Source organism: Vanacampus margaritifer, chromosome 12 (genome assembly GCF_051991255.1).
Source record: "Vanacampus margaritifer isolate UIUO_Vmar chromosome 12, RoL_Vmar_1.0, whole genome shotgun sequence".
NCBI classification, from domain to species: Eukaryota; Metazoa; Chordata; class Actinopteri; order Syngnathiformes; family Syngnathidae; genus Vanacampus; species Vanacampus margaritifer.
The window spans coordinates 20565030-20577915 of record NC_135443.1 but is presented as its reverse complement, the minus strand read 5'-3'; the positions used below and the strand labels follow the sequence as shown (position 1 = coordinate 20577915).

General features: G+C 41.9%; 1 protein-coding gene across 1 annotated transcript in view; it reads left to right on the top strand.

Annotated features, from left to right (window-relative positions):
- Window positions 1-11210, top strand: part of LOC144061374 (uncharacterized) — a 75153-nt gene extending 63943 nt beyond the window's left edge. Inside the window, exons 3-4 of the mRNA XM_077581766.1 lie at window positions 8124-8174; window positions 10059-11210. Coding sequence (XP_077437892.1) covers window positions 10208-10852 — 645 coding nt within the window. The 5' untranslated portion in view covers window positions 8124-8174; window positions 10059-10207 and the 3' untranslated portion in view covers window positions 10853-11210. The remainder of the gene's footprint in view (window positions 1-8123; window positions 8175-10058) is intronic.
- Window positions 11211-12886: the final 1676 nt, after the last annotated feature.

The window sequence follows — 12886 nt, the reverse complement described above, 5'->3', positions numbered from 1 at the left end:
TTTTCAAGGCAAGTGCAAATAATTAAGATTCAATACAACAGCGTGCCTTAAGTAGCTCCCATTTAACAGTTCTCCACACAAACTGTAGTGTCTCCGTCTGAACACTTGGTGGCACACTGGGTTGTACCCACATAATGACATTCTTCATAGGCCGCCGAAGAAGAGCACCGCAAAGGGATAGCGTCATGTGCTAACTTCGAATCAAAGTTGTAAATAAAATGAATAATGAAAAATACAAGACTAATTGTTGAGAATGCTGCACAGATCATCAAACTCAATGTCCACTACAGGCACAGACAGCGACCCCCACTCGATTTAAAACTTTTTACGGCAATTAAAGGGTTTTATCTGCAGTGATCCGAATGCAACAAGCTAGATGCTATGCTAACCACCACGAACTACCCGCCCGCCTGAACTACATTAACCACAATACAAATGCACCACCTCAAAAGCATCCCCTTGTTTTGGTGTGTTCTTTTTCTACAGACAGTTAGATAAAGTTGCTCGGAATGGACAGGGCGGATATAAGAATTTAAGACTTGGGTAAAATTAATTTTAGACCTGTGATGAATTTTTTTAATTTTTTAAGACATTTAAGCCCTAAAAATCATGTTTCTGAATTTTAATTCACTTTTTAAGACTTTCTTAGACCCCGCAGAAACCCTTCAGTCAAATTAGTTAAATACATTTTATGTACATGGCATTTTGGGGGGTAACAACAATCTTATTTCACTTTACGGGGACTTCAACTCCACAACCCATTTTGAATGTCTTTAAACAAGGAGCAACATTTGTAAACATAAAAAATACAGTGGTACCTCGGAGTTTGAACACAATTCGTTCCTGTGAAGTGTTCAAAGTCCTAATTGTTCAACCTCCGAAACATTTTTTCCCACAGGAAATAATATAAATGCAATTAATCCGTTCCCAAGCTCCAAAAACTGAAAATTCCTATTTTAATTTCTATTCATGTAAAAAAAAAAAAAAGTACACCCTGTACAGTATTTAAATAAAAAAAAAACATACTTTTTTTGTTGTGGTGTGACGGCCTCAGCGCTACCACACAAGAGCATTCGGCATCGCTCAACTTCACTCGGCTACCCGATCAAGGTACGTTTGGCATTGCTTGGTTTGCTTGGGTGTTCAAACTCTGAGAATGAGGTCAAACTCTGAAGCATTTTTTACTCAGATTTTTTGGTCGAAGTTCGATTTGTACGAGTTTCGAGACATTTGAACTCCGAGGTTCCACTGTAATGGAAAATATCTAACATGCTTTGAGCACATTTAAAATATTGTAAGTAAATGATGCATAGAAAATACAGTATGTACGAGTAAAGAGAAGTTGTTTCTGTCATTAAAGCCTTAGATGGAAGTTATGTTAACAAAGCATTTTGTTTTGAAAGTGCCACTTTCCCCGGATTTTGGGCACTATTTGGTAGAGATAAACAGTCCAAGAATAACAAGCAGCAGTAGTAATTAGTTGTTTTCACTGGCATGTGAGCTAATATCTGTCCAGTTTCCATGCTAGCTTGCGCTTTTCGTAAGTCCTCCGCATTTGTTCCCATTTGCAGAATGTGTCATGTTTATTCATTTATTTTTGTAAACAGTGCAGATGGAGACAATCTTTGTACAATTTTCTGCTCCAACATCCTCTCTGATGTTGGAATTTGGCTAATGCCGTTGAATGAAAAACACACGTGTGCACGTATGCGTCTTTTGGCTTCTGTGTGTGTGTTGCTGGAGGCCGCCCTGGTGATTACATGGGGGATTATGGAGCGGCCTTTTAAGGGCCAGCTTGTTTGTTTTCACTTGAGCCTAAAGGATAGCAGGGGCTTTGAGGGGATCACACAAGCGGGCTATATGTTTTAATTTATTCCTCCCTTTGTCCGCCTTCTCCCGGTCTTACTCTTTCTATGTAACTCCTCATTCTCCTCCCCGCTGTGTTGGTTTAATAGAGGGCACCGGTGACCAATCAGCAGGCCGGGATTATCGCACAGTCGGCCGTAATTGAATCTTAGCTGTCGGCACGGGAACTGGGCAGAGGGATATTGGGGCAGCCGGGAGCGTCTTAGAGGGATGGAAGGTTTATTTTTTTCTCTTTTTTTTGTTCTTAATGACGAGACATGTACATATTCCACCATCTCGACACATTTTGACCTCAAGCCCGCACATATAGCCTTCATAAAGCTTTTATTTAATAAAGGCTTATGAAGGTAATAACGTTTATGGCTTTGCCCTTCATAACATCAGGACGCAGCGATAAAAAAGTAATCGTCAGTCTGGTTCATCAGACGTGTCAACACAACGCTGGAACTCACCACATGGTCGCAACTAGTGAAGCAATAATGCTACACTTTATATGACTCAATCTACACTCAACACTAATTTATAACAAGAGTATCATTATTGGACTCCAAGGTAATGTTTGTACCAGCCATTTAAAAAATAACAATCATCTAATGAAAATCAACAAAACATTAACAAAACACCTACCTACAGCCAAAAAGAACCAACCGACCAGCCCCCCCAAAAAACAGCCCAACAATCAGCCAAGTAACCACCAAACTAACCACCAGCCCAAACTCCTTCCTAAAAAAAAAACTGGATATGAACCAGCAAAAAATACCAACAATTGATGAACCAGCAAAAAAATTAATAAAGATACCAACACAAATAATAATAATAATTAAAAAATAAATAAAAATAACAATAGACCAGCAAAATAACAACCAACTGACCATCCATGGAAAAAAACAATGGACCAGTGAAAACAACAACCAATAAACCAGTCAAAAGTTACAACCAGCCAAAAGACCCCAATCCACCAGCCCCAAACGAACAAACCAACCAACCAACCAGCCAAAAACTAACCAACCCAACCCAACCCAATCATCAGCCCAAAAAAACAACAACTCATCAACTCAGCGAAAAACAATCAATGAATTGGCAAAACAAAACAAAACAATGAACCAACCAAAACATAAGCAACCCACCAGCCATAAAAAACAACCAACACTAAACCAACAAAGAAAGAAATAACTTGCAGAAAGAGAAAAAACTAACCATGTAAAACTGCAAGAAACCATCCAACCAAACCACTAGCCAACCAAGAACACCAACCAACCACACAAACTAACAAAAATAACAGTAACGCGCCAGCAACGAACTAGCAAAGAACCAACCACACCAGAACCCCCCCCCCAAAAAAAAAACAACCAAACACCACCACTTTAACAAAAAGCAAGCAACTAAACCAACCAACCACTAATGTGCTCAACAGTCCAAGTAAGAAATGTTGGTGATGATCTTGAAAAAGTTGCAAATCCAGGCAAGTATTTTCACAGTCTGTGTGGCACATTTTACAGTAGCTCTGAGCCTCAGGCTGCCTTGACTCTGTCCTGTTGGTTGTGTTTTGTTTAAGCGAGTAAGCTTTAATTCAGTGATTTGTGTGTGTATTTTCTGCCATCTCAATCACACTTTATCAACTGTGACTTTTTTTTCCCTTCCCAAGCGCGATCAGTACAACTAAATGAATGTTCATCCCTAATTACAACGTACATCCATATTTGTTTGTATGTGGATATTCTATTTACTCATGATTGAGGCCAATGTGCAGTTGTGCACATTGCGATTTTCAAACCAGCATTTTTTTTTTGGCTTCCAGACAATTGCTTTGACTTGATGCTTGGTTTGTGCTCTGCCATGCACTGTCAACGGTGGAACCTTACATAGACACGAGTCTGCTTTTCCAAATCATGTCCAATCAATTGGATTTACCACTCGTGGACTCTAAAACACAACAAAAAATTCCAGACGCACTGTGCATTACACTTGCATATGCCTTCAGGCTCCATTTTAACATCCTCTGATTGGGCTTGTCTGCGCTAATGGGCCTCATAAAGCGCCTCCCGCCCCAAATGAGAAGCGAAAAGGTCGACATAAAGTTGGGAAATAAATAAGACAACAACACGGCAAAATCAAAAAGAGAGAGAGTGAATGAGTCAAAATAGGCAAAGCCGTCCAAAGAAAAGCAAGCGCCGAATAGAAGTGGCCTTGTGTGCGAGTTAGCGACGAGGGCCGGCGCTGCATAGCAATGGCCTCTCGCCTCACACTTTAATCAGCCGCCCTGCGCTAAACATGGGCCAGCCCTCCTCTTCCTCCTCCACCACTCTGGACTCATTTAATCAGAACCTCGACTCGTCTGCATGCATCAGCGTTGCACAAAGAGCAACAGCGTGTGAATGGAAGAATGGGAAAAGGAGCCTCAGAGACAAACGCACCAAGAGAGAGAAAATAGACTTCTGCTCTCCTCCTCCTCCTCATACAGAAAGAGGAAGGTGACATTTTTTTTAAGAGGTGACACGGTTGATTTGTGTGAGCTCGCATTTTTAATAAATGCTCAAGGGGGACTCAGACTGGCTTAAACCAAATACAACTACAATAGCACACTTCTGCCAAGGCAGAAGTGTTAAAGTACATTTAATTGTGTTTTTTTGTTGTTGTGTTACTTAAATGGCTGCGTGTCACAGGGACGATAAAGTGAGATATTTTCAATGGGGTATTACTTTTTAAAAATTATTTGCCGGAATGTTCGCTCACAAAGAGCTGACTTATAGTGGTGGGAAGTAACAAACCCCAAATACTTTGTTATTTGACTTGAGTAGCTTTACTTAGTACTTGATTACAGTGGAACCTCGGGTGATTAATCCTTTCCAGAAAGCCTGATTAAAGCTGAGTCAAAACCAAAGCAATTTTTCAAATACGGAATAATGTAAATCCAATTAATTCGATCTGGACAACAAAAACATTTTACATAAAATTACTGTAGCTTTTCATAAATAATTGAGTTTGATAAATTTAAATGACTAATGTAAGTGGCTGGCACCCGACGAATGCATTATTCAACAGTGCAAGCTTATTTTAACAATTCAAGGCCTAATAAGCCTCAAAGTCTGCCTGGCGACACTTGCACAAGTTGCAGCAACATTGGCATAACATCCTGTCAAAAATTGCGCCCTCAGAATAAAAGTATGCCAGTTTAACAACAATTTCACCACACTTTAATCTAAATGTAACTGTTAAATAAGCCACCATGTGATCCAAGAAAGTGTGGTGATGAGGCTGTTTTATTATACTGTGTGCTTTTTTATGTTGAAGGTCTGACCTTCGACATGATGTGTTACATTGGTGTGGCCGAGCAGACAGGGAGGATTATTGCCTTGAGCTGTAAATAAAAGATTGCATTGTGGAATAAGCCTTGCTGTCTGTTGAACCCTTTTAACACAATTAACAAAATACTTCGAATGAAAACGCATAGATTTCTGAGAAATGAATGGGTCACGTTTAAAAAAAAAAAAAGAGTGGATTTACAAAAACAAGAACAAAATTTAGAATTACACTCACTCACTCCCTTACTCCCTCCCATACTCCCTAATTTACTCCCTCATTTACTCACTCACTCACTCACTCACTCACCCACTCACTCACCCACTCGCCTTCTGTTTCCATTCATTCTAATTAAAACACAACGCCGGCTAGCGCGCGGAACTTGGTGCTTTAAACCACAACTGGCAGCTTCCTGTTTGTGGTGAACTTTTCCGTGTTTTTCTCTTTGTTGTTGTTGTTTTTCTTTCCCGCTACGAAAGTGCACAAAAGTGTTTGGGAGCCATCGCTGTTGTGCTTGAATAATCCTCGGCTGAGGCCAATTAAGTATTCGCAGTCAATGGGGCGCCAAAGTGTTTCTTTGCCTGGAATGTGGATGCTGCTGTTCAGTTTACTCGCTTCACTTTCTTCTCAATTGTTCCATTACGTGAACAAAGCTTCTCTGCAGGAGAAAGTATTTCCCCTACAACCCCTCCGCCTGCAGGTGTAAAAAAGATTTTACGACAAACCGAACTGAAGGTGCCGATCCCTGCCAATGTGCCGTAGCTTGGCGGGGCTTTGAAGCGGTCAAATGCGTTCTTATTTTTATTCTTGTTCAGCAGTATTTTGCATACACTTGAACCCATGTGGGCTTTTTGTAATGTCTGCTGCGATGAAGAAAAACAAGTTTTAAATTTATGCTAATGTGCATCTCGAGTCCAATGCTAATGTGGGTCTTTTTCAATAACAACACAGAAAGCCGTCTTTGTGCATTACATGAATCAGGAACTGGTTGTGTGACTGGACACTCGTAGCCTAGCATTTTTGCCCAATCAGTCTGTTTGAAGATTCTAGGAAGAAGATTTAAAAAAAAAAAAAGCAACAATGTCATGGCATTGCCAGAAAAGTTAATCTGATATTCTGTGCCATCTTAAAATGTCCCATCATCTTTTGCTAACTACTAATTAACAACTAACTCATTCACAAAATTTCACTCACTCACTCACTCACTCGTAACTGCAACTGACCCATTTACTAACTCAGATACAACTCATTAACTCACTTGCTCATACACAACTAGTCACTCAAAACATAGCCATTAACTAAAAATTAACTCCATCAATCAAAATTAACTCATTCACTCGCCTGCTCATTCAGAATTTACTTGCTCACTCACAACTAAGTCACTCAACACTGACAGACTCACACACTCACACAGAACTCCTGTACATTGTTCACAATCAAAACACTCCTTTACTAAAAAAATAAAAATACTCACAAGTCATCATGTGACTCACAACTCACTAACTTAGTTGGTCATTCAAACATCACTTGCTCATTCACAACTAAATCGCTACTCAACACTTTCTGACTCAACATATTCACTCACTCACAACTCACTCACTCACTTATTCACAACTGACGTCCAACTCACAAACTCAGTCATTCATGCTTCACTCAAAAATACAGTATGTACAACTGACAACTAAATTAATTACTTGGTCAATCACAACTGACCCATTCACTCGCTCATTCGCAAATCACTTGCAAGTCACTAACTCATTCGCTCATTCAAAACAACTCAAAATCGAAATCTTTACTCACCCACTCACAAACCTACTCATTAACTTAGCAGTGACTCACAACTCACTAACTAATTCTCTCACTCACTAGTAACTCATTCACCTGCTCCCTCACAACTTGTAATTTACTTACTCACAACTAAATTGCTCACAATTAATTGGCTCCCTCCTTCAAAAATTACTTGACACATTCACTAACTGACTTGCTCAGTCACTACTAACTCACTCACACAGCACACTCATTGACTATCTCCCATCTTTTTTGTAACTCACTAACTCAGTCAATCACTAAAAATTTACTCACTTAATCACTCACAAGAAGCCGACTCAATACTGGCTTTCTAACTCACTTACTAAACAACTCACAATTAAATATTAGCACAATTAGCTCAAAAACTTAAGTCAAAATTTACTTGCTTTTTGACTAAGTCCCTCGCTCGCTCGCTTACTCACTCACTCACAACGAAGCCCATTCGTGCAGAATCTGATGCTGTGTCAAAATTGGCTTTTTAGGTCTCTGTCTGGGCACGTCCGTATTAATGAAAGCCGCCTTGACAACAAGCTCAAAAGTGTGAGCTGCAGGCTTCAATTAGCTCATCACCGAATCCAAACTTAGCGCAATTGTCAGCTGTCGCACGCCCGCAGCTCTCAACGACTTCCTCCGAGGTTTGTTTTCCTTCACCGACGGGGTTTCCAATCCCTTTGAAAACAAGCGTGGGTAATTAAAGATGTAATCATTTTTTGCTTGCGCAAACATGCAATCGCTTCGGAAGCAAACTTTTAAACATTTACACTCGTGTTGTTTTTGTAGCAACACGCTGGATATGCCACCCCTGAAATATCCGTCGGCATCATCAACTCTGTGTTGATGGTTAATGTGTTTTCTTTAACCGGAAAGTCCCCCACACTGCTCCTCCCCAACAGGCGCAGGCTAAAGAAGCCCACACACTCTTTATTTACTCGGCATCACTCTTCTCAGCGGGGCTGCTCTGCTCGTCCATCTCCCGTCGTTATCTTATCGCTGACTGCTGACTGCTGACTGAGTGCACATGTCTGAGTAAAGCGGCGATAAGAAGATGTGACGGACGAAACGCAGACTCTCGCTAGCGACACTCCCTGTCTGGCCTTTGCTGCTGTGTTTATTTAACATTTATTTTCTTGTTTTTGTCTGTTTGTTAGGTGAGAAGATACAAAGTTTAACTGCTGACCTTGCTTTGCAACACTCAAAAGGTACTTACATTCTCCACTTGTATTTCCCATTTATGGGATACTCCAGTCTACAAATACAGTATTAACAAAAATGTAAATGTAAATTCAGTGGTAACTGTCTTAAACTTTTTTATTTTTTATCTTTATGAGCCGGTTGTTATTTGGAGTTTTTTGGGGTTTTTTTGGGACCACTTTCACTGTTTACTGAACAGGACCATAATCCAAATGCACAAATACATAATGAAAACAATCCCGTGGAATATGGAGAATTTGCTAAGCATATGTAAAATGGCCATATAGTCCCCTCCAAAAGTAATGGCAAAGTCATTAGTATTTATTTATTTATGTATTTATTTATTTATGTATACTGAATAAATTTGGGTTTTAATGAAAAAGTGAATATGAGAGTTATGAGTTCAGAATTGCAGCTTTTTTTCATAGTATTTACATTTAGATGTGTTAACTCAACCTTTTGTTTGAAGCCACTCACTTTTGAAGTGAACAAAAGTATTGGAACATACATTATTAGATTTACTTAAAGTGAATATCATTCAATATTTGATGGTAACCCATTACTTGCAATAACTGCATCAAGCCTGCCGCCCATTGACTTCACAGATTGTTGCATTCTTCATTTGAAATGCTTTTCCAGGCCTTAACTGCATCCTCTTTTCAGTTCTTATTTCTAGGGGTTACTCCCTTCAGTGTCCTCTTCAGGAGGTAAAATGCATACTCTATTGGGTTATGGTCCAGTGTTTGACTTAGCCACTCTAATGCCAAGCTCAAACTACGCAACTTTTTTTGTCTTTCACGACAGTCACGCTGTCAGATAACCCGATTAATTTGTTCTGTATCGTGGACCAGACGTGTAGTCACACTACAAGTCTGAACCCGACAAGACACCACCCGATCATCGCATGCTGTAATGCCAAGAGCACCGCGTTGGCACTAGTTGCCGGGGAGGCAGAACAAGAAAAGCGGAGGGAAGGGAGCGTTTGTATGAATGGAGCACGCGGGACAAGTGCGGCCGTGCCATTCTGCATAAACATGAGCGCATTGCTCTCGCTCCCTGCTCGGTAGTTATCAAACACTGAAATATTATATAGTGTTTGCATAATTTATGTAATTTATACTGCTTAAATATTTATTTGTATTTGACTTGTTTTAGTACAGTGCATTATATACATGCATTCACTCCGAACTGCCCTTCGAGGGGGAGAAACGACTTCTATAAAAAGATACTGTATATGTCTGTCTCAAAGATATTCCCATCCCTACTTATGCCCAAATCATACTTAAAAAGAAAATATTAGAACGACAGTCATAATATTTTTTTGTATGGTACTCTACACGTCGCTGTTTCTCCTCTCTCTCGCCTCCGCCTTTGCCTGACGATGGCAATGTTGGAAGGTGCATGGCTCCCGTCCATAAAATCAAAAATAATGTGACTTTTGATATCATTAGTGTCATGGTCTGTGTTTTGGTTTGTTTTATTGGTCATGTTTTCCTAGTGTGTCTCCCTTTGTCAATGTCTCGTCAAGTTTTATCATGTCCTCCTGTGCTTGTCAACCAATCCGTGCCCTCAGCCACTTGTGTCTTGTCCAGGTGTCTCTTGTTGTCTCGTCAGTTGGCTTGTATTTAGTTCTCTGGTTTTGTTCAGTCTTTGTGGAGTCATTGTCGCTGTTACACCCATGCCATGTCCTGTCGTCATCATTTCCTTGCTTCGCAGTGTTCCGTTTTGGTTTTTGCCTTGACTTGTGTTTTTCGATATTGTTGAATTTGTTATTTTCGCCAAGTACCTTGTTTGCTTTTTTCTTAATTAAAACCCCTTTTTTACTGCATCCTTGCCTGGCTGCTTTTGCTCCCTGCATTTGGGTCCTCCACCAAGCTCTATCCTTCTGACAGAATGACTCCACCACAGAAGGACCCAGCGGGAGCGCTGTCATGCCAGGAACAAATACTTGCCTCCGGAGCCCTACTAATGGCGTTGTTGGATGAAGTCTGGCGTTGTTGGATGAAGTCTGGCGTTGTTGGATGAAGTCTGGCGTTGTTGGATGAAGTCTGGCGTCGCCGGGCTCCGGCTGGTGGCGCTCTGGGTAGCAAGCCTCAAGTCCCCGAGCCAGGTCTGCCGCCGCAGCCTCAAGTCCCCGGGCCAGGTCTGCCGCCGCAGCCTCAAGTCCCCGGGCCAGGTCTGCCGCCGCAGCCTCAAGTCCCCGGGCCAGGTCTGCCGCGCCAGCCTCAAGTCCCCGGGCCAGGTCTGCCGCGCCAGCCTGAAGTCCCCGGGCCAGGTCTGCCGCACCAGCCTGAAGTCCCCGGGCCAAGTCTGCGCGGCAGCCTCAAGTCCCAGTACCGGCAGTGCCCCGCCCCGGCCTTTCTCGCCTATGCCGCTGCAGCCCCTGGCCTCCTTGCCTCGGCCGCTCTCGTGCAAAGTCTCTTCACCTCTTCCATGGTGGCTTCAAGCCCATGAGTGTGGACAGGAGGCGCACGTCCCACTGCTGTCCTCTTCTCCTCGTCTGGCGGCGCACGTTGTGGTCGCCTTCTGCTCCAGTGTGGCATCCAGGACGCCCTCCGGACCGGCGCCGCCCGGCTCTCCTTGTCTGGCTTCCGGGACGCCCTCTGGACTGGCCTTGATGGGTGAATCAGGTTCCCGCCTCTGTGCCCCCCTTCGCCCGCCCTGTTTTTGGACTTTTTTGTTTTAGGGACGTCTGGGAGCCATCCCTCGAGGGAGGGGTACTGTCATGGTCTGTGTTTTGGTTTGTTTTATTGGTCATGTTTTCCTAGTGTGTCTCCCTTTTGTCAATGTCTCGTCAAGTTTTATCATGTCCTCCTGTGCTTGTCATCCCGGTGTCAACCAATCCGTGCCCTCAGCCACTTGTGTCTCTCGTTGTCTCGTCAGTTGGCTTGTATTTAGTTCCCTGGTTTTGTTCAGTCTTTGTGGAGTCATTGTCGCTGTCACACCCATGCCCTGTCGTCATCATTTCCTTGCTTCGCAGTGTTCCGTTTTGGTTTTTGGATATTGTTGATTTTGTTATTTTCGCCAAGTACCTTGTTTGCCTTTTTCTTAATTAAAACCCCTTTTTTACTGCATCGTTGCCTGGCTGCTTTTGCTCCCTGCATCTGGGTCCTCCACCAAACTCTATCCTTCTGACAATTAGAGTATGTGTTTCTCATATTAAATGGCAACAAATGTGCAAATTGTGTGCGCTTTATGAGCTCAAGCAGCATCGCCGCAGCAGGGTATTTTTGGATTTTTTTTTTTCGGGTTCACCTGTCTGGCCAAGTCCTATGAGAAATAAATATATATATTTTTTTATTTTTAATTTAACTCTTTGACTGCCAGACGTTTTCAGAAAAGGGATGCTGTTTGGACTATGGAAACACACATACTACCAAATGAAAGATTGGACTCTCATCTTTCTTCAGAAAAAAAAGTATGTTTCTACCTTACAGTATTCCGTTTTTCAGTAATCAACAATAGAAAATGGTTAGTTTCACCCAAATGCTCTGTTTTGAAACAAAATATGGAGAAATCAAGCTTTTTGTGAAACGATATTATTTCATGCACTCTAGTGAATTTGACACCTTTTTTTTCCATGAATGATGCCACAAACACCTAAACAGTGCTTTACTTCTGTAAACACTACCACCAACAATGAAAGTGTTTTTTGATAGCAAAATACGTTTATTTACATTCAACAGTGTACCAATTTGACAAAACAATTCGGCAAACTATTTGCAAATGTGTATCACTACTATTTACAATTGTGTGGAGGTTTCAAATACAGTTTTTCTTTTTGTAACACTCCCCTGCGTGCAAGGAGACGCAGCAGGATTTACACAACAGATTAGTTTCACTGCGATTGCCCCTGACGCTACACTTTCTTGCCGGCTTTTTTTTCCGGGGAATAGCAAGTATATACTGCAGTGTGTGTTTGGCCATGTTGCCATCAAGTCTACTATCAGGATTATGATACGGTGACGTTACGGTGGTGTTACGTCTGGCTTCCTCGTGTCCTTCAGTTCCTATACCGGGTGGTCAGAGATGTTCTGATCCATCTTATCCACTCCATTCATGGTGGCATCGTAGTCCATAACCAGTGTCTTCTCCGTGATCAGACTGTACCCACTCCTCCGATGAATATGCATTGCACTCGGGGTACTCTTCATCGTCCGATTGAACGTCCGCCTGTGCAGAAGTGCTTGGTTGTGCTCCGCGTTTTCCGGAATTAGCACCGCTAGCCGGTGAGGCTTTATGACATGATCATAGCGTCAACGCTTCCAACTTCGGCGTCAACCTCGGAGTCACCATCATCATCATCGTCGTCGTCATCAATGTGCTCTTTAGCATTGGTCGATGCTTTTCGTCTTTGAAAAAAATGCTCAAGCATGAGCTGCTTGCAACTGGTTGCCATTTTCGCTTTCTCAGCCATTCTCCCCTCAACACTCTAGCTCCGCCTCACGTCTTCTACTGACGCCTACCCAATCTTGTCCAAAGAGAGTCATCGCTGCCATCTAGTGCCCAAAAATAGGCATTATACTAACTAGATCTGCTTGATACTTTCAGCACAGCTGGCCAAGGCTTTCCTAAAAAAATAACCCCAAAAAACATAGTGAACGTCTTTTAACGTCTTTGGCAGTCCTCCGTAGGATTTTACTAAACGTTATTTAATGTTTTTGGCAATCAAAGAGTTAATTAAAAAAAATTAAAAAAAATTAAATCCCTCTCGCTATTG